The sequence below is a fragment of the Anarhichas minor genome, unplaced genomic scaffold, assembly GCF_050575085.1.
Source record: "Anarhichas minor isolate MPS153535 unplaced genomic scaffold, ASM5057508v1 ptg000043l, whole genome shotgun sequence".
NCBI classification, from domain to species: Eukaryota; Metazoa; Chordata; class Actinopteri; order Perciformes; family Anarhichadidae; genus Anarhichas; species Anarhichas minor.
The window spans coordinates 6205586-6225392 of record NW_027466489.1 but is presented as its reverse complement, the minus strand read 5'-3'; the positions used below and the strand labels follow the sequence as shown (position 1 = coordinate 6225392).

The 19807-nt window shown below is 41.3% G+C and overlaps 1 protein-coding gene across 5 annotated transcripts in view; it reads left to right on the top strand.

Moving 5' to 3' along the window:
• Positions 1 to 1891: 1891 nt before the first annotated feature.
• atp2b2 (ATPase plasma membrane Ca2+ transporting 2) overlaps positions 1892 to 19807 on the top strand; it is a 79073-nt gene continuing 61157 nt past the window's right edge. For 4 of the 5 annotated variants that reach the window (XM_076110560.1, XM_076110559.1, XM_076110558.1 and 1 more), the window contains exons 1-2: positions 1892 to 2077; positions 16375 to 17127. In XM_076110560.1, coding sequence (XP_075966675.1) covers positions 16929 to 17127 — 199 coding nt within the window. In that variant the 5' untranslated portion in view covers positions 1892 to 2077; positions 16375 to 16928. Of the gene's footprint in view, positions 2078 to 11149; positions 11286 to 16374; positions 17128 to 19807 lie in introns of those variants that run through there. The other variant, XM_076110557.1, reaches the window with a different exon arrangement.

The window sequence follows — 19807 nt, the reverse complement described above, 5'->3', positions numbered from 1 at the left end:
TCCACACCCCACCATATGCTTCCTCATAAAACAACATTATTATATATTATGAACTTAGTACAATGTTATCCTGTAAACTCAATAATACAAAAGACTATATAGGCCTGCCAACTATACTTTTATACCATTATATTATATTTAATTCCACCTGTCTTCCCCTGCATTACTTCAGCCACGATGGCAACTCAAAGATGTTGTTTCGATGAATAATCTCTTTTTTTGTCCATCTTCCCAAAATTGATCGTGATTAAAATGTTTATCTCAAATTAGAAAAAAATGTGTGCAGTGTCCTTTTACTATACCAATTCACCTACACATTATATATACAGTATTTATCTGCACACAAACGCACAAAATGCAAAATCAACAGCGGCCAAGCTGGTTGAAGTTTGAGTTTCTTTAAAGGGCTCCTCTGTAGTAAAAGTCCTGTGCAAGACATGGTGTCTCAGATAAATCCTTGCCACAATGGGATGTTTGGAGTAGTTGAGGCTTGTTAATAAGCAAGCAAGCAAGTCTCAAAGCTTGACATTAACCATGACAGAATCTGATCTTTCTTTAAAAAGCCACACAGTATCCCCTTTTTTCTCCTTTTTCCAAATTTTATGCTGAACGCTTCATTTTGACTCAACACTTGTCAGATAACAAAGGATGTTCTCCTTCTCAAGTGGAACAATTGTGCAGCAGTAGCTCTACTGTACAGCATGCAAAGACTTAGACGTCTACAATACTGTAGAGATACGTCAGCACATGCTGGATGTGCACAGCTCAGCTCTCTTTAACCTGTGTTTATTCTAGTGGGAATAACCTAAAGTGTGTGTGTGTGTGGGTGGGGGATGCTGCTAGTGATGCTGATGCTGTCCAACATCTGATATTTACATAATACACCTGTGACACAACAGGGGGTAGAGAGAGTGTTACACAGAGAGAGAAAGAAACTGAAAAATAGGCCCTGACAAAACACAGAGAGAGAGAGAGAAAAAAAAAAAGAAGACAAATAAGATGGGTGGGGGGGGGGGGGGGGGGGTCTGGCTTCCCTCCTCCTCCTCCCCTTTTCCAAGCTGTGACAGGATGAGATGTGGGATAGTGAAGTGACGGCAACATGACACAAGGCTGTTATCCTCTCCTGTCGAGGCTGGCTTGCAGGATAGCCAGATGACTGGCTGGGGCAGAGCAGGTGTGTGTGTATTTGTGGATGTGTGTGTGTGTGTGTGTGTGTGTGTGTGTGTTTGTGTGTGTGTGTGTGTGTGTGTGTGTGTGTTTGTGTGTGTGTGTGGATGAGCCAGACACATGCACAGGCACACAAAAGCATCATGTCCCGCAGCCATCATGTCCACTGGGATGAGCTGTATGCAGCTTTGCATGTGTGGTATGGGTATCCCGACCTGCAGAACACTAGAATGAGCCTGACAACGATCCATGTCCTTGAAAGTTACCCCCTCCCCCCCTCCTCCTCATCCCTCTTCTCTATCTCAGTTTTTCGCATATAGGTTTGCTCCTTTTTTACCTCAACATCTTTCACTCTTGTTTCTGCCTTTACTGCCTCAGTTTTCTCCCTTTACTCTTTTTGGACATTTTGGACCCCTCTTTCTGTCCCTGAGAAGAAGTAGAGAAACACAGAAAAAGAGAGGTGTTTATAATATCTGTACCTTTCATCGCTCTCTATCTACATCAACCCGTCCATTCATTTATCTTTCCATCTATCTATCTCGATCCCTCTATCGAGTGAGGGGAAAGCTTCGTCAAGTGAAGAGCATCCTCCTTGCTATGCAGCACTGTTCACACACACAGAGACACACACACACACGCCCACCCCTGCCGCCTGCCGACATGGTACAGGCTGTGCATTGAGACAGCCCCAGCTGAGGCAGTAGCAGTGAGTGTGCAGCTTAGCGAGTCTCCACACACACACGCACACCTACACCCACTCACTCACACACACACATATACACACACACACCACACACATACTGCACACCGCTGTGGTGGTTAGTCCGCTGCTGCATGTGCCGTTGCAATATCGTTTTAAGGTGGGAGGATTTTCACGTCACGGTGATGGTGGTGATAACCTTGCTGCTGTGTAAGTATACGCTGTGCTCGTGTGAATGAACAGCTTATCTGTTTGCTGCTTTTGTTAGTTGCTTTTGGTTCTGTTGGTGTAAATCATCTGCATGGCGGGAGGCTGTGATGTGTGATTACTAATCTGTACACGTTGTTCCATGCATGTCTGTGGTTTGTGGGTGTGCAGAAAATGGATAATATTTTAGCCCTGAATCAGTAAGAAAAGCAAGGCAGTTAAGATGCAGCTATGCAGAGAGATGAGGAGGATCTATGGTAGGAATAGTTCTCCTGCAGAATGGATTCATGTTTGGAGATATGTTTGATATATATATATATATATATATATATATATAAATACACACATGCACAAATCTATCTACATCTATATGCACATATGTATCATGCATGTTGTTGCATGTTGTGTTGGTCCATTATCTATGTCAAACTCTATTTTTTTTTTTGAGAGAGATCAAAATTTTTTCTAAATGGATATGTTTTATTACACACCTCCTCACTCAGTCAGGCCATCTGTTGGCTGCATGCACTCTGCAGTCTCTTCTCTGTCACACTTACTGACTTGTTCTGTCATAGCAGCAGGCTTCACTGCCATAGCTGATCATGTGTGTTTGCCGGCTAGCTGTCTTCCCTGCATTAGCTAACTGACTCTTCAGCATGGTGGATTAATAGGGAACATTATCACCTCTCCTACTTGATCTGTTGGCTGTCTGTTGTTCTGGATGGCTGACTCGGTGGCTGATTACAGTCAGTGGTCAATGAATTGGTAATTTCACTGGCTTGTTAGTTGAATGTTTTCTTGCTTGTCTGATCAACTGACTGATCATCACTCCAACTGACAGACAGGGTCACTGGCTTGCTGTCTGGTTGGCTGACTTGTCAGTCAGTTCAGTAGACAGCCAGTTAGTCAGTGTGCACCAACATAACAAACGAAAAAACGACAACCATTCAGAGAAACTTCAGTACAGCTAGGCAGTCAGTCAGCCAACCAGTCAGCCATTTGCCTATAGCCACCAAGTCGTTCAGTCATTCATGCATTTATTCAGTCATTTAGTCAGTCGGCCACACTGTTAGAAAGGCTGTCATAGGAAATGGATTGTGCCTCTGTTGGGACTGGGATGACTGTGTGACCCCAACCATCAGCTCTGCTTGCACCAAAACAGCCAGACAGCTCAGAGGCAGAGTGTCGGTCCTCTTTCCGTCCCCTTCTCTCTTACTCTCACTCTGTCTCTTTTTGACCAGTAGAACAAAAATACAGGTGATGAGACATTAAAGAATAAAGGTGAGCACAAAGGAGCACAAAGACTGAAAATGGAGGAAAGAAGGAAAATTTGGAAAAAGATTTATGCACCGGCTGTCTCATCGTCCTCTGAAACTTCATGCCCTTAAACCCAATTTTAGATAATTGAAGTACATATTTGATAACGTTATAGGATAGACGTAGCACAGCAAAGTACTCTTTTTAACTTATGGTTAGATAATACAGGCCTACAAATGTACAAAGTAAAGTCAGCATGTGAATTTAGACCAGTCCTTTACTTTCAGTTCGGAAAAAACGAGGTTCCCTCTTCCATCCAAAAGGCATATGCAAAAAATATACATTGTATATAGTATTTGTTTTTAATGATTTAACAGTTGTTCAAAAGAACGACAGATGTGTACAAGAAAAAAAAACAGCCTACCTGTCATATTTTATATAGTCAAGAGAGAATCTGTTAGCGTCGCAGTGCATTCGATTTTGCTGTGTCATCATCACCTCTGTGTAGCACAGCGACAAACACATATGCAGACATGACAGTCATTTCTCCACAAAAAACAAAGAAATCTTAATAGGAGACTTGATCCAAGTACAGGTACAGTAAGTATTCATTTATTCATGTCCTGTTGGTGATAAGAAATATCAGGAAACTATTATAAAGTGACATTATAAATGGCTCATTTTGATTTTGTAAGCTTGTCTACCAGTGGAAGAATTCTTAGGAAAAACAGAGGAGATGAAAGAAACAGAGAGGTGAGGAAGGTGAGAGCGGGGAGTACAGGACACAACTGACAGGGTTGACAGCCCTCTCCCTGTCCCTGTCCCTTTGAAGTATAGTTTCAATTCAATTCCTATTCCTAATTCAAAATGAGGTGGATATAAATTCTTCAGTATGAAGCTCTTTTAGGAAAATTTGATATTTTGGGTTATGTAAATACAATTCATGACATTTCTAATATAGTCCTGTAGATTTTTTATTTTTTTATTTTCTTGCTTGCTTTCCACAGTTTTGTCTAAAATGTTACAAATTTGGATTTGAGACTACCTCATGAAATGTATCTTGAACAAACACAAGATGGGTTTGAAAGGCAGAGTTTAATAAGCTACTGCAGGCAGTCACTTGACTCTGACACCCACTTGCTTTAACTGTAATGTCACATTGCCTGGTCCATCAACAAGCATCTGTGTTTTTCTAATTCAACTTATCCAGATAAAAGGACTTCAAGTTTCAGTCACCCGTAATGTGAGCATCTCATTGAGTGTGACTCAGTAAGAGACAGTGATTAATAGCTTTTATCTGTCTCTATTCCTGACCTGTCAGTCATTATATTCTTGGTGTGCTGCCTGCTGATTGGTTGAGTAGGTTCTTTTTTTTTTAAAGTATGTGGACTTGTTTTACACAATGTCTCAATGTTGCAGCTTGCTACATTTAAGCTATATACTAAAATGGGTAAATTCCACGAAGAATCGCACAAAGGCACCGCTTTAAATCTTGTTTTTCACCAGAGATATGCTCATAGGTTTCTTGGAAATAAGTCATTCAGCATGTAAAGCCTTAAAAAATGGCTAATCGACAACAGAAATCTTAGTCACCTAAGACCAAAATGACTGATTAGTCCACTAAGAGGGGGCAGCCCTAATATAAATTAATATACACAAATACATACATTTAGTAAGCTAGTTGAAGAAAAGAAAAAACAATAGAAAAAAACAAACAAAAAGAAACAGATGAACATTTAAACATTTGTGGGGTTGGCAATATAATAAAATGTAAACTTAACGAATTTGAGCAGCAAGGACTATGATTGAAAATGACATCATATATTAACCGACATTTTACATTCATTTTTGAAACAGTTAAGGGAGGGTTTACTGTTTGGCCATTTGCATTTATGTACATGATATCTACCCATAATAAAATTGTATTTACTGCATCTGACACCATCCTTCAGAGACCATCCATGTAAATCAAAAACCGATATAAATCAAATGAAGGAATAATCATTTTGTAGCTTTAAATACACTCACTTGTACAGATGTCTCTGGAGCATCGCAGCTGAAGTGCACCTGTTTATGCAGATTAAATGGTTTGATACGTGCTTAGACCAGCTCTCATTTAAAATTCATCTTCTACGAGCAGTTTTTCTGCCGTTTCTAAATGGAGGTGCCCACATCTGTATCACTTTGATGTACATTTTCCATCTGTCAACCCTTTTATGTATATGCAACTGTTTATGAGATTAAAGGGGTGTCGGGGTTGCGGATTTAGCCTGCATTGCTGTCAGCCACAGTGTCATTTTTTGATACTACCACTGGGGGCACCAAAGTCAGGAATTTTCAAATCGTACCATTAGTTGTTGTCTTTTTACACGATACATGTTGCAGTGTAATTGGTTGCATTTGGCTCTGCTAGTATTAGCTGTTGTTTTACTCTAAATCCAATAAAAGTGGTGTAACCGAGCGTCTTGGGTTCGTGTATAAGGGCACTTATCATACAGTAATAACTGGAGTCGGGAGATTAGACATCTTGTATCAGCCCACGGCTACTCTCTTTATTATTGTTTTCTCCTTTTGCCAGAGGCGGGAGTTGCGCCTTCGCTACGGCAACCATCAAGGGACATATCGTCGTCAACACCAGAACGACAAACATGAGACAGTCTGTTACAGTGGTGATGACATTTTATAGCCACGCTCGTGCTGCCATAACAACACAGGTGTGATATACTGTGCCCATCTCAGGACTTAAAATAAAATGTGAAATGGCAGTTCAAAAACACACAGTTCTGTTTCACATTTACACTCTTTAGGTATTTCTTAGAATTCAGCGGTAGAGATTTTTGCACTTGGGATGTAATTGGCAAACGCACGTCTATTTTACAGTTCCCTATCTTCATGTGATGCGCACCAAGACTATGGATTCAAAAGAACTATTGTTACTCATTCACTCTTTTTAATTGTTTCTCTCCTCCTCATTCTGTCTCTGGTCCCCTTCTAGCACACTTAGCATTAATGTGCAGAATTTAATTAGATCAATAACTCCCTCAGGATTTCTACAGGCTCATCTGGAGCAAGGAGAGGGCAACAGCAGTCTTTTTTTTCTTTCTACCTTCCGGTGACCTTGCAGCAGGAAGTTAATGTGTGTGTGTGTTTGTTGTGTGTGTGTGTGTGTGTGTGTGTGTGTGTGTGTGTGTGTGTGTGTGTGTGTGTGTGTTTGTTTTTGTGTGTGTGTGTGTGTGTTAGCATGCATAGGAATATGCACACGGCATGCACATGGTCTCGCTTATACATGGATATAAATGCATGCATGTATGACTGGCTAAAATGCTTGATTTAACATTTTGCCTTTAGCTGTAAACAACATCCTCTTAAAAGAGAAGTAAGTTTTGCTGTCTTTCAGTCTTCAGAATACCTAACTTATGATTTTGATGATACTTAATTAACACATACAGACTAGACTGTATGTCACATTGTAATATGCTTATTCAGTACTGTGTTGATCTGATAAAACAACAGAGTGCAGCTGGTGCTAATTCAGGATACAAATGGGATAAATGTGTTCTGGTGGACTTAAACGGCCAACGATAGATCTTTTGTAAGCCCTCTCTTTTGTTCTATTAACAGTTAGAGAGACATGCTCTACTGCGCACATACTGCGGCCAATATTACACAGTTTCAGTTCCTTCTTAACTCCCTGTAGACGGCTGAATTGAAAGCTGGAATAACATTCTTAACATTACTAACAAAACTCTTTCTATTTGTAGTCTATGTTTCTGGGCCGTATGCCTGTTGGCCTATTTTTCAGTTTAACCTGGAACACCAGTATCAGTCCCTTTCTTCATATGCCTAAGCCAAAGGTGTAACAATGGCGCCAGATTTTAGTTTAGTTAGTCCTGCATGCTCAGTGACACCATCAGACAGATGGTTTACAGATACCAATTACTCACATGGAAACCCCCAGCCAGTGTAGGATCCGAACAAACTCCAAATGTCCCCCTGTAGGCTGGCAACGAGGCAAAGAAAAGATAAAGCAGAAAGATGTTTCCCCTCCATGTTTATCTGTGTTGATATAGCTGCACCACAAGAGATTCTCTTTGAAAGATTTTAGAGATGATGAAGCGGTTAGAACTCAAGCAGTGTGTAACCCCCATCTTCACCTTGTCATCACTTCTGCTCTCAACATCAAACTTGTGCCGTGTTTGTTTATGTTTAACGGCTGCAGCAATTTATCAGTGCCAGTCAAACAGTGTGACATTTTAAGTGTGTCATCCAGTCTTTTCAGTCATTTTTATTTGGGTGGTCTGTAACTAAGATTTGTTTTTTAAGTCTCACGGTACCAGTGCACTAATTGTTTTTTTGTTAAAAATAGACACTCTATTCCATTCTATTCCATTACTCTAAGAAAGCAATGGAGTGCCTTTTTGTTTACCTTAGATGACTATTAGTTGACTATGCATGCCCATTTAGTTGCACAGGAAGGACTTCTGTATCATGTACTCTCATGCATGGCTGTGCAGATTTCTTTTTCTGTGACTTTTACAGAAGTGAGAGCATTGCTGAAGCCACACCCCTCTTCATTCATCAAAATGTAGTGTTGATAACCCATTTACCAGCTGCACAACACACCGTATGCGGCATGAACTTTGCTTGACATAAACCACTTTCCATGTAAACCCCTAAGTTATAGGGCTAGTCCAAGCCTGAGTGGCATTACTGACAAAGAAATGCAGAATTTTAGACTGTATCTTTGCAAATGCTCATCATTCAGGGCCTTATATATCATTACCATCATGATTTAACCCAACACCAGAATTTACAAAGTTAAATTCACAGTCTCTGCTTCATTACACAAAAAGCATTCAACATCTAATGTGATGATGACTCAGTATGTTTTGCGGGACCTTTTGAGGTTAGAAACCTTCATAAGCAAGTGTCACTCTGAGTGCCATGTGGACTGCACCATGTGTCATACTGTGTGTGTGTGTGTGTGTGTGTGTGTGGATTAGTAACATCCCCACGAGCACATGTGTCATCCTCTTGTTTGATGCATTATCCAGTGAAAGTAGTGAATCTGGTGGTGAAACAGATAAAAACAGACTTACTCTAGGTTGGACTGTGTTCATATGGGCGAGGTTATGATAAAGAAGCTGGGTGGGAGCATGGAGCATGGATGGCGTGGAAGTTGTAATCTCTACGATGGGCGAAGTGAAAAGGTAGACAGTACCGCAATTTCTTCAATGTTCTTTTTAAACAGTCTTTCAGTCTACCAGGCACTGTGTTCATATTTTTTTTCCCTGGGAATGTTTACAAAGGCTGTTTGATATTATAATATATACCGCAGGCACGTGTGAGACAGTTTAATTTAACCTGTACTGGGCGATAATTCAATATGACTATTTATCGTCTTTCAATGGATTGAGATATTGTGATTTTTTTTAAAATTACGACGTCTAAATTGATAACACCAAGCACATGCTAACTCAAATCTCTCAGAAAATCGGGTATGTAATATTTTGAGGGAATTTCATTTGAAGACTATGCTGTTGATTTTACGTCACACATTACATTACCACTAAGTTCAATGCGATTAACAAACTGAAATCCGACTGGCAACCTTCCAGTTACAAGCTTCTCCTTTGAGCTCCGTTACCCCAGAATACAATAGTCTCTACAGCTCAGAACATGGTTCTCTCTGCATCACATCAGGAGAGAATAATGTGTAACGGTCCACTTGAAACCCAAATGTTGGTTTGAATAAATTGTGAGTGAATAGTGGTTTCTTCATTTATTCATTGTCAGCATAACATGCTTAGCAGGTAATATTTACCATGCTGAACATCTTGATTTAGCATGTTAACTAGATATTTGTCAATACGAGACAATACTAGACGTGAAATATCTGAACTGGATTTTAATGGCAATCCATCAAGCACAAGAGGTCATTGTTAATGATCGTCTATCTGAAAAGATAAAGATTGATATGCTCTTCAACCCGTAGTTTCTGATCTCAACTTAAAGTCATCTTTTCGCTGTTTTTTATTTATGCCATTCTATTACCACATACATTAGTATCATTAGTATAGAGGAAAACAAAATGAATTACTTCATTCCACTCCCCCGTATTTGATCATTTACCACGGTTCACCACCCCTGAGTTCCTGTTCCTGATTGACAACTAGAGGCTGTGTTCCAGGGGTTATTGGGCTCAGAGTCATTTGATTCAAGAACTCATCAGCAGATAGCGAAACCTCTCATTTACTGTATAGGAAGATCGCCCACAGAGGCCAAACCTCAGCCTGTAAAAGCACCAGAGCATCCACTACTAAGCACTAAATCACTACTTATTATTAGATCATTATATTCAAACAGCATTTGGTTTCGCTAACTTTTCAATAATAATGACTTTCATGCTACATTTGTTTGTTACATGTCAATATGCTTGGCAATAAAATTCCAGTATTTATTTGGTTACAGTTGTTAGTGTGCATCCACACAACTGCTCCAGGCAGGATTACACTCTACTTCCCCATATCTCCCTCCACAGCCTGAGCGTGTTGCTTACGTTGTATAATGGCAGTTTGCTCAGTAGGAACACCCAGGGCAAGGTATTCAGGTGGCCGCGAATACGGCGGAACCCCTCACACGCAATGTTAATGAAAAATGGCACCAAGGCGAGAGGAAAGGTGACATCTGTAAAACGCAGAAACAGAAACGCAAGGAGGCCAGTGGAGCTGAGAAGGAAAGTGAGGGAACGACGGAGTCACCCACAGTGGAACACCGTGACATATTTCCGTGGCACTTCTCTGTTTGGACAAAATACTTATAATGCTCAGTGCCTCCTCCTCCTCACAGCTTTAGCATATCACCTGTTCTCACTTTTTTTTTGCTCCTCAATATCACTCAGCAGTGACACGCAGCAACCCCTGAGGCTGTCTGGGTTGCCTGGCCAACTGCTTTTCTTCAAAAGCCCCTCACTGAAGCCGACATAGGCTAAGCTCACACACACACACACACACACGCGCGCGCATTCGTACATGCCTCGTTCTCTTTCCCCTTCTCTCTGACTCATCCCTCCCTCTCTCTCTCTTTTTTTCCGCTCTCAGCTTCATCGTCTCCTCAGCCTGATATGTGTTGGAGCTGCAGTCCTTTTGGATCTCCTGCATTGGTTTCCAAAATAACCTTTTTCTGCGCCAGACTCTGTCTGCTGCGCTTGGTTAGCGTGACGGCTGCTTTCAACCCAATTAGAGAGCGCTGATGGTGGCTGAAAGAATAAGGCTCTCTGTGTGGTTGTTATGTAACAATTCACCTCAGAGACAATGTCAGTTAACGTGGCGGTCTCTCTCTCTCTAGGTGTGTGCACTCGGATATTGCAGTGCAGTATTGCAACGCAGCTGCTGTCCAATGTGTGTATGCGTGTGTTTGGGGATTCCCAAAGCTTTGTGTAGCTGCTTCTGCTGCGTAGCTGATATTTATCATTTTATTTCCCACATTTTTTTTATGAACAATTAGATATTATAAACGGTTCATTGCAGTGTAGTGCAGGTTATATTCAACGTATGTACAACTCTTAACAACAGTAAAAGTCTATTTTCTTTCTCTTCATTGAGTTTATGTGACTTCTCAAGCAGCACAGAAACATAGCATGTGCTTGAACACACTGTTATTAAGTCAAAGTAAGCCTTTGTCTGATCTCTGCCTTCTGCATTGTGACACCATGCGGCGTAACTAACATACTGACTCAGCATGTCCCTTCCTTTGTGAATGTTTTGTCGTACAAGGAGTGGACACACAATTATAAGAGCATTCCCAATCTAATATATCCCCATCCAACGGTCATGCTCTAATTCCTACCATTGTGAAGCTATGAAGAGTTTTTCGTCAGTGAGCTGTTGATTTTTGCTGCTGATCATTTCTGAGGCTGTCCTTCGTGGTGGTGGTGTATCGATTGCATCACAACGTAAGGTGCTCATGTTATTTGTCCCCTCTCACATGAACACCTTGTTAAAATGAAGCAATCTGATGCTTTTGAAAACGTTTTGAAATGAATCTCTTCATGTCACGATACAAACCTGCGAGCATTCATAAGCCTGTCATTTTATAATGGGATATTACGGGCGTGCAGGTGTGCAGAGCAGCTCTCTCATCGGTGAAGTCTCCTGCACTACTTTTTGTCACAGGCAGGGGGAGCTGTATGCCACAGCTTCTGCTGGTGGTGCAGTGGGCACAGCTCCTACCTCAGCTCTGCCTCACTGTGTGCTCAAGGACATTTTGAGACAGACACACGGAGAATGCGCATGGCTTCGATGTGGAGGACAGCAAACTACCCACTGCTTGTCAGGCCAGAAACTTCTCATCAAAGAGAAAGCAGCTACATGTTGAAGAGCACCGTTCCATCATTAATACTTGTTCTTTATAGTCACAGAGCAGAACAAGAGAGACCCAGCAAGCGACTCACCAGGCACAATGCATAAAGAAATTATAATTAAAGGTCAAATGGATGCTAAGACAGAATGCACAATATTACATTGCACATTATGTGTGAATTTCAACAAGCCTCTCCTGGAGATGAATAGAGGCTGTGATGGTTATGTCATCAAGACACAATTACATAAAATTGCCTGCACTGTATTTTTTTAAGTGCACCATGTACCTGCAGCCTCAGTCAGTGATTTCTAAAAACAGAAGCATATGCACTCAACTAATATGTCACCGTTGACCTGTCTTATCACTATTTTCTAATATTTGAAGGCTTGAAGATTTGATTTTAGGGCATTCAGCTTAAGGCTCTCTCTTGACGCTATCGTTAGTAGTGTTGTTAAATGAATGAAGCAATGTCAAAGTCTAAAAATGTTTAAATTATAGTTAATAACTTATGTCAAACAAAAATAAGACAAGAGTTACTTGTTACCACGAAAACACATGAAGTAGACATGATTCTACAACATGCGCACTCTAAACAATTTCACCGTTTTTTACAGTGCAGCTACGGTAATTTATTTTTACTGTATCTTACCGTATACTGGATTACAGTATGTGATCGTAGGATAACTGGGTTTTACGGTCATTTTACGGTATATGCCAGAATGTTAATGTTTATTTAGAAAGGATAATACAACCTGCTGCTTTTGCATTTAATTCCCAACAAATAAAAGAATAACAAGAATAGACATTCCATACGTCATATGTTTTAAATCCACCGCAAATTTACAGCAATTCATTAGAGTGACGTTCTTGGCTGTACAGACTGTTGGGTACTGCTACTTTGTCTTTATGTTAGTAGCTCTTTTTTGTATCTCAGCTGTAGTAGATCCCTCTGTGTTTTGTCAGTCGTCTGCAAACGTATAGCAAACACTATACAGTATGGTGGTCAGATGCTCTTGGCATCTGGCTGTGGAACTTCACGTTTTAATGTGGTCCCCATATGGTGTTCGAGTTCATAAAGTCCAATTAAGTATTCTCGCACTTTAGGTAAAAAGCTGTTCATTATTGCAAAATCTACCCTTTCTCCTTAAGTCTTTGATCAAATGTTACTCATTACTCACTGTCAACCCATGGGGAGCATGCCAACAATTATGCAGACAGACTGGCACGTAGGCAGGGAGGTAGACAGAAGAATAGCACAGCAGGGAAGTGTTTTAGTCCGCTACAGATAGACGGGTTAGCAGCATGATGGACAGACGGGTACAAAGACGATGAGAGAAATTTGCAAGATGATAACAAAATCATGAAGCGCTCCATATCCCCAACGCTTAACTCACCCTCGGATGTTCAAACTACTTAGCATTAGAACCATTTTGACACACTGCCTTTATCGTGGTTTTATCTGATTTTATTCAAACAAAAGTTCTACTTAGAGCTGCCTTGCTTTTTTTATTAAGAAAAGAGAAAATCTATTCTGTGTACATATATGCATGTTAGTGTGTCTATGTGTGCATGTGCGTTTACACTATAGAAAAACGGAAGAAATTAAGTTACTCAGCTCAGGCTTCAGCAGTGCATTTCAACCTCTAGCCTACCTTTCGCCTTGCTCTTTCTATGTGCTTAAACCTCTTTATTCCATCATTCTGTATTACATTTTTTAGACCTGTCCTTTGGTCTCCAGCTTCCTCCATCTTTCAACTGTTGTCTTTTGCTATCTACATTCTTCCCACTGTCTTTTGCCCCCCCCCCCAAAACAAACAAATCTCAATCTTTCTACTCCTACACATGTCATTGTAATTTAAAAATAGGCAGCAGCACGCCAGCAGAATATAACACCGCCACTACCAGTCACCAGCCAACATGATAATGTGAAACACGCCGCCTTACATTGTGGGGAAATGAACAGATGTTATGACGGGAGCTGCTCCCACATTCTGCCTTATATTGGTGAAAATACGGCATTTCTTTCCACAATTTTGTTTTACTTTTCTTTCACGCTAGAAATATATTAGAAAAGGATGAAAGAATGACATGCAGACAAGGTGGTCATCTTGAATCTAACTGAAGTATGAATCACACAGCGTAGCTTGCCGATGTTGCTACTTTCTCTGATAGATTTGAGTGGAAGAGTGCAGCGTCCTCTTTTTGATTAATAACTGGAGAAACTATCCAAAACCCATCTGAGCTAGAATATGTAATGTCTTTAATTTAAAATATTGTCAGTTGGTTGAGAAAAAAAACAAACATTTTCCTTTGTTGGAAATGCTTTACAGAAATGTATAACAGGTCTATTAGGCCCCACTTGTCCAGGTGACATTGCCAGTGCTGTCTAACTTCAGCAAGGGCTGGAGCTCATTAACAGACAGGACTGGTTCCTGTGGAGTTACAGATGTGTGTTCACGTGTTGGCAGGATCTCTTACTACCCTGCTGTGACAAGGTTGTTGCCCCGCTGATCCCGAACGCACTATTGTTTCTGGTACTCGTCCCCTCCGCATCATCGTGCTTGATAATTACGATCGGACACCTGGTTGATTGTTTCAGTCCGGTCTAATTAAGCAGCGCATGCCAGCAGTGCCAAGAATCTGAGCACGCGTCAGTGTTGCTGAGTTTTATCTGACGCTAAGTGAACTGTCTGTGGTTTCCCATTGCTACTTCCAAACAGACAACAGATGGCTTGATAAACTCTGTATCTTGTAACATGCTACCTTGTGTTGTTAACTTATACATCAGTGTTCTCTACATGTTCTCTAGGTTCTGGGAATGGTTTTAAAACAAAACGTCTTTTAGCAGTGACATTAATAATGTATTCATGTCTGTGTTACCTAGGCATTCTATGACATTTTTACTGCATTCCAACAAAGGTTAGACAACTTCAAAAACTCCATTATCTTTGCTGTAGTTTAAATGTGTAGAAAGATACAGATTGCACTACCAGACTCCAGGAACATGGACAACATTGAAGCTACTTGTCCTTGGCTGGTTTAACGTTCTATTTACCTCAGACTACACATATAAAGATTATATTTTGTAGATTTTATTACTTGGTAAAGCAGGATTCAATTGGTAACGCTGGCCTTTTACATATAGGAATTTGGTGTGCGATATAAAGCCCTGTGCACCTAAACCCTCATGACCTCCAAAGAATGAATGACCAAATCACTCATTGTCATTGTATGATTTTGTAGTTTTTTGTAATGAATGGAGCAGCCGGCCATGCTGCTGTTGTAGTCTTGGCTGAATTTAACTGACTATACCAAGTGTTTTGTGCATTGTATTGTGACATTACGTGTTTGTTTGGAATTGGCTAGATAATGAGAAAACTCAACAAAGACTTGATGACATTAACAAGTATTGCTGGTGCTGCCTATTCTTCAGTGCCACAGGCCTCTATTGTTGTCTAAGCACTATTAAAAACACAACAATGAGCCACACCATTGCACTGGGAGACATGTTACTTTATTACAATGAACCTGAGCACTTTGAGTCCTGGTGCTGAAAATAGTACCAACTCCCTATTAAACCATGAGTGATTCCTTAAAAAAAGGACACTAATGGTGTCCAGAGGTTGCAGGGAATTATCTAAGTTGTCATAGAATTAGAAATTAGATTTTTTTTATTTACATCTTCAGTAGCAACAAAGGTGCTTGTGGGTGTCACAGACAAGGTAGGGAAGAGGGGAAGTATTTAAAGATGGACTAATAAACTGTTTATGTTGGTCTTTTCATGGGATTTGTCAAGAATAAAATAATAAAGACTTATGCCAGCCACATCTTTTGGTACCAAGAAATTAGTTTTGTGACTTGCTAACTTGTTAACGTAAACTGGTCACAGACTTTGAAATATCTTAATCCAGTGAATTTCAGTGTAACACCCTCACACTGTAGAAGTCTCCTCCATGAGCTGATTGTCGTCCTAAGGCGAGAGGGTGGGAGACATGGAGGGAAATCATTAATGCAGGGCATGACAAGGCAACAGGCGGAGAGGAAGGGATTGCTGAGCTAGAGTGACTGCATAGGAGAGGTCACTTACTGTAGAATGAGAGAGAACTAGAGGTGAGATAGCAGCAGCAGCTCTTCAGCTCAGCCCATCCTCCCTGTGACAGCGCAGCGTTACGTGCTTCCTCTCCGCTTTGTCGTCAGAGTAGCCCCAGCCTCCCGCCCGCGCACAACTCCTCTCCGCTCTGCACCAGAAAGGAGCATCCTCTTCTCTCCGCCCTCCCTCTCTTTCGCATCCCTTTCTCTCTCTCCCTCGCTCTATCTCTCTCTTTCTCTCTCTCACTCTCTCTCTGGCAGTCGGTGTGTCCTCACGATGAGTTTAGCAGCACCAGTAGCAACAGCAGCAGCAGCGGCAGTAGATAGAGACAGCCGAGCCATAGTTACTGCAGCAGCCAGGAGAGGCTGTCTCTCAGCCGTGCACCATCTACCGCTGCATTCACCCCTGACCTGAGAACGCAACACTCATTTCTTGTGCTCTCTGTCTTTCTCCCTGCTCCTCCCTCACCTTCTGTCCTCTTTGAATTCATCTCTCGAATTCGTCCCCCCCCTCCCTCTCTCTCTCTCTCTCTCTCTCTCTCTCTCTCTCTCTTTCTCTCTCTTGTTCTCCCTCTCTCTCTCTCTTTCTGTAGCAGTGATGGGGAGGACCACCATGTAGAGACAGAGAGGCAGCGGAGGCAACAGCAGAATAGCAGCAATGGGAAGCCACACATGGAGCGGGTCTGGACTGCAGCCGTGGTGAGCCTGAGACCTACAGGACTTTCAACCACCATCATTGCCCTTCTCAGGACCTGACCACTGGGGCTGTCCAACGCTCACCTGGATGCTCCCGCTTGTGTTTCGTCATCCCCTCCTCTCCTTGTTCTCTGCTGTTCTTTCTCCTCTTCTGTTTCTTCTCTCTAATGGTTTTTGGTCTGCCGATATCTGACAGTCACTCCTGAAACAGAGAAGCTGCTCATCGATTGATCCCCTCGGATTCCCCCCCTTCCCCTTTTTTTTAATCTCTCTATCTGCCTACTTTACCTACCAGTGGCATTCTTTTTCTTTTTTTTTGGTTGTCTTTGCCTGCTTGATACCTATTTTGGATTTTTTGTGGATGAGACTGAGCTCATCTCTTGTGCAAGCTTTTTGATTGATCTATACGCAATAACAAACACTAATCTAACTGACTTGACTAGCTGCCATCATGGGGGACATGTCCAACAGCGATTTTTATGCCAAGAACCAAAGAAACGAGGAGAACCATGCGGCAGCCTTCGGCTGCTCGGTCATGGAGCTTCGCTCGTTGATGGAGCTGCGTGGCCCAGAGGCGGTTGTCAAACTCCAGGAGGACTACGCAGGCGTAGAGGGTCTCTGCAAACGACTGAAAACCTCACCCACAGAAGGTGAGTTCTGGTCCTTGTCTGTGTATGTGCTTGGGTGTGCATGTGCGCGCTATACTGTGTATCGTATGAGAGATCTCATCAGATTGATGGTAGATTTTCATTGTATTTACTTTTAGTTTGAATATGCATCATTATACACTCGGCCCACCTGCTTAATTTGATGTAAAAATAATTTGTAAAAGCGCAGAAGCCCTGTAAAGCACCTGGAGGAATGCGGAAGCACAGTATCAGCACAGCAGACAAGGGAGGGAGTCCTGTTTGAAGGGACTAATGAGAATTTATTTCAGCCAGCTAGGGTTAGACCTGTTTAGTATGCATAGAAATCTCTCTGGACAGTTTAGGCCCCCCTCACTCTCCTTCCTCCATACAAGCCCCCCACAACCAACACACACACACACACACACACACTTACACACACACTCACACACACACACACACACACACATCCTTGTCATTCTCCCACCGCGTCAACCAATCAGCCGTAGCCTTATTAAGGAGCAGGTCTCTAGGGCAACACGGCAGAGGTTTTGGCCACGTGGGATGTGCTGTGGCATCCGCAAATATGGACTGGTCATGAGTGGAATGAGAAAGCTCCAAGCACAATAACAATAATGAATATTTATTTATTTTCAGTGAAACATTTAAAAAAATACAGTGAATATTTCATACCTGCTGTTTATTCAAATATTTATGCAGATATACTGTTAAATGGCCCATCCTTGACCTTTTCCACATATTGCATACAGGTAGGATTATCTGTTGCTTCGTCCACAGCTGCAGTAGAGAGAGCACACAAAAACAGACCTTTCTAATAGCTTCATCTGTGTATTGAATATTTATAACAGTATTCAAATCACCCACCTCCCCTGATGTAGGGACCATTGATTAGTATCCAGGCAGTGTCACCTGTGTGACATCAGAGGTAACCCGTAACCTTATTGGCTGATAGCCACAGAAGATTTTGTTCCCAGGTCGAGTCATCCAATAGCACCGCTTTTAGGTCAGCTGGTGGTGATACCTGGCAGAGTTAAGTAGATAGATTCACAGAATCTTCCTATTCGAAACAAAGAGTGCATAAAGAGCAAATCAAAATGTGATTGAATAGAATAAAACACTGATAGACACCGCTTCAGTTAAGGGATGCGGTGTCTATTGCTCGTCACCATATTTGCAACATTAGTGTGGAAGAATGCCTGCAGTGTTACAGCGATACGTAGCATGAAACTGAATTTAAACTAGCAATAAAATTGATCATAACAATCATAAAATTATAATTCTTTGTCCCATTCTCATGAGCTACCTGATTAGATTCACAAACATTATTTATTTTAGCGTGTTAAACACTTCCAGGATTACAGCTTTCAGACTTGCGTTAAAACAAAAAATGAATGTAATTAAACTCATGATACTGAAACAGGAATATTGTTATAATTAACATGCTTTCTGATCCGGGTAATCTGATTTGTTGAACCTTTCACCAGTGCCACCGTATGTGAAACACTATCTCTGACATTGAGGGGCTAGCACTTTTGACACATAATTACACGCTCTAGCTCATTTAAAACATTCAACACGTTTATATTAAATGTTTGCAGTGCATTCTTTCAATTAACTTCCACGCTGACATTCTGGATCACAGTGCAACATTGTAGCCAATGGCTAAAATAATAATGATAAAAAGATAAGAGAAATTAAGAAAGAAATATTGCTCATTGTGTTTATGCTATTAATTATTTTGGCATTTATTGGATTAAAAAATTGATACAAGAATGCATTGTGTATCTTGCTTGGATAAATGAGGTTCTTCCATATTATTGTTTGTCAACGTTTCCAAGGGGTAAAACCATTTAAGTTTGCCACATTTCGGTTGAGATCTTGCCCACCTGCTAACAAGCAGGATGCTCCTCTCCTCTCCTCTCATCATATGAATATTAATTGTTATGATTAAGTGCATTAACTCTAAAAAGATCATTCGCTCATTGGAAACAGAGTGATGGCATCTGGCGCTATTTGCATTAGTGATCCCGGGCGTTTCTGTGTTTATGTCGTGCGGGTTCCCTTTGTGTGGTGCGTGGGCGCTCCACAGAACATATGTTACTTCCGAAATATGATCATGGTAATTATCCTCGAAGGTATTCGACATTGTTTGCTGTCATCATGTGTCCTGTGTGTAATGTGTACGTGTCCCAGGGGACTGTGTTTGATGGTAAGAGGCCTTAAGCACGCTTGACCTAGCCACGCATACTGTAGCCGGTGCAAGCCCTTTCACATGATACCAACAGTTCATGAATGGCTAGCCCATTATTCACCATAAATTCATAATGGCTCTGTAGCTATAGAAATGCAACCAGTGAAGGGTTTGCACTCTCGACCGCATGCATTTAGATGCGTCTGGCACCAGGCTTCTGCTACATTGTTGCTACAGTACATGAAACTGTACAAGTTAGAAAAGAAAGCAGAGGTCATTTTAGAAGCTTTTTTCAAAAAATGCATTTGATTAGAAATATAAGTTATATATGACTTACGGTTAGAGTAAGGGGATCACTCCATTTACAAGCAGAGTGGTTGGAAAATATGTGAAAGATTGAGGACTGCATCAATAAATGCACACAGGATGCACATTATGCACATGATATAAAGCTATAAAGGAAAGAGAATAGCGCCACAGTTTGGGGGAAAC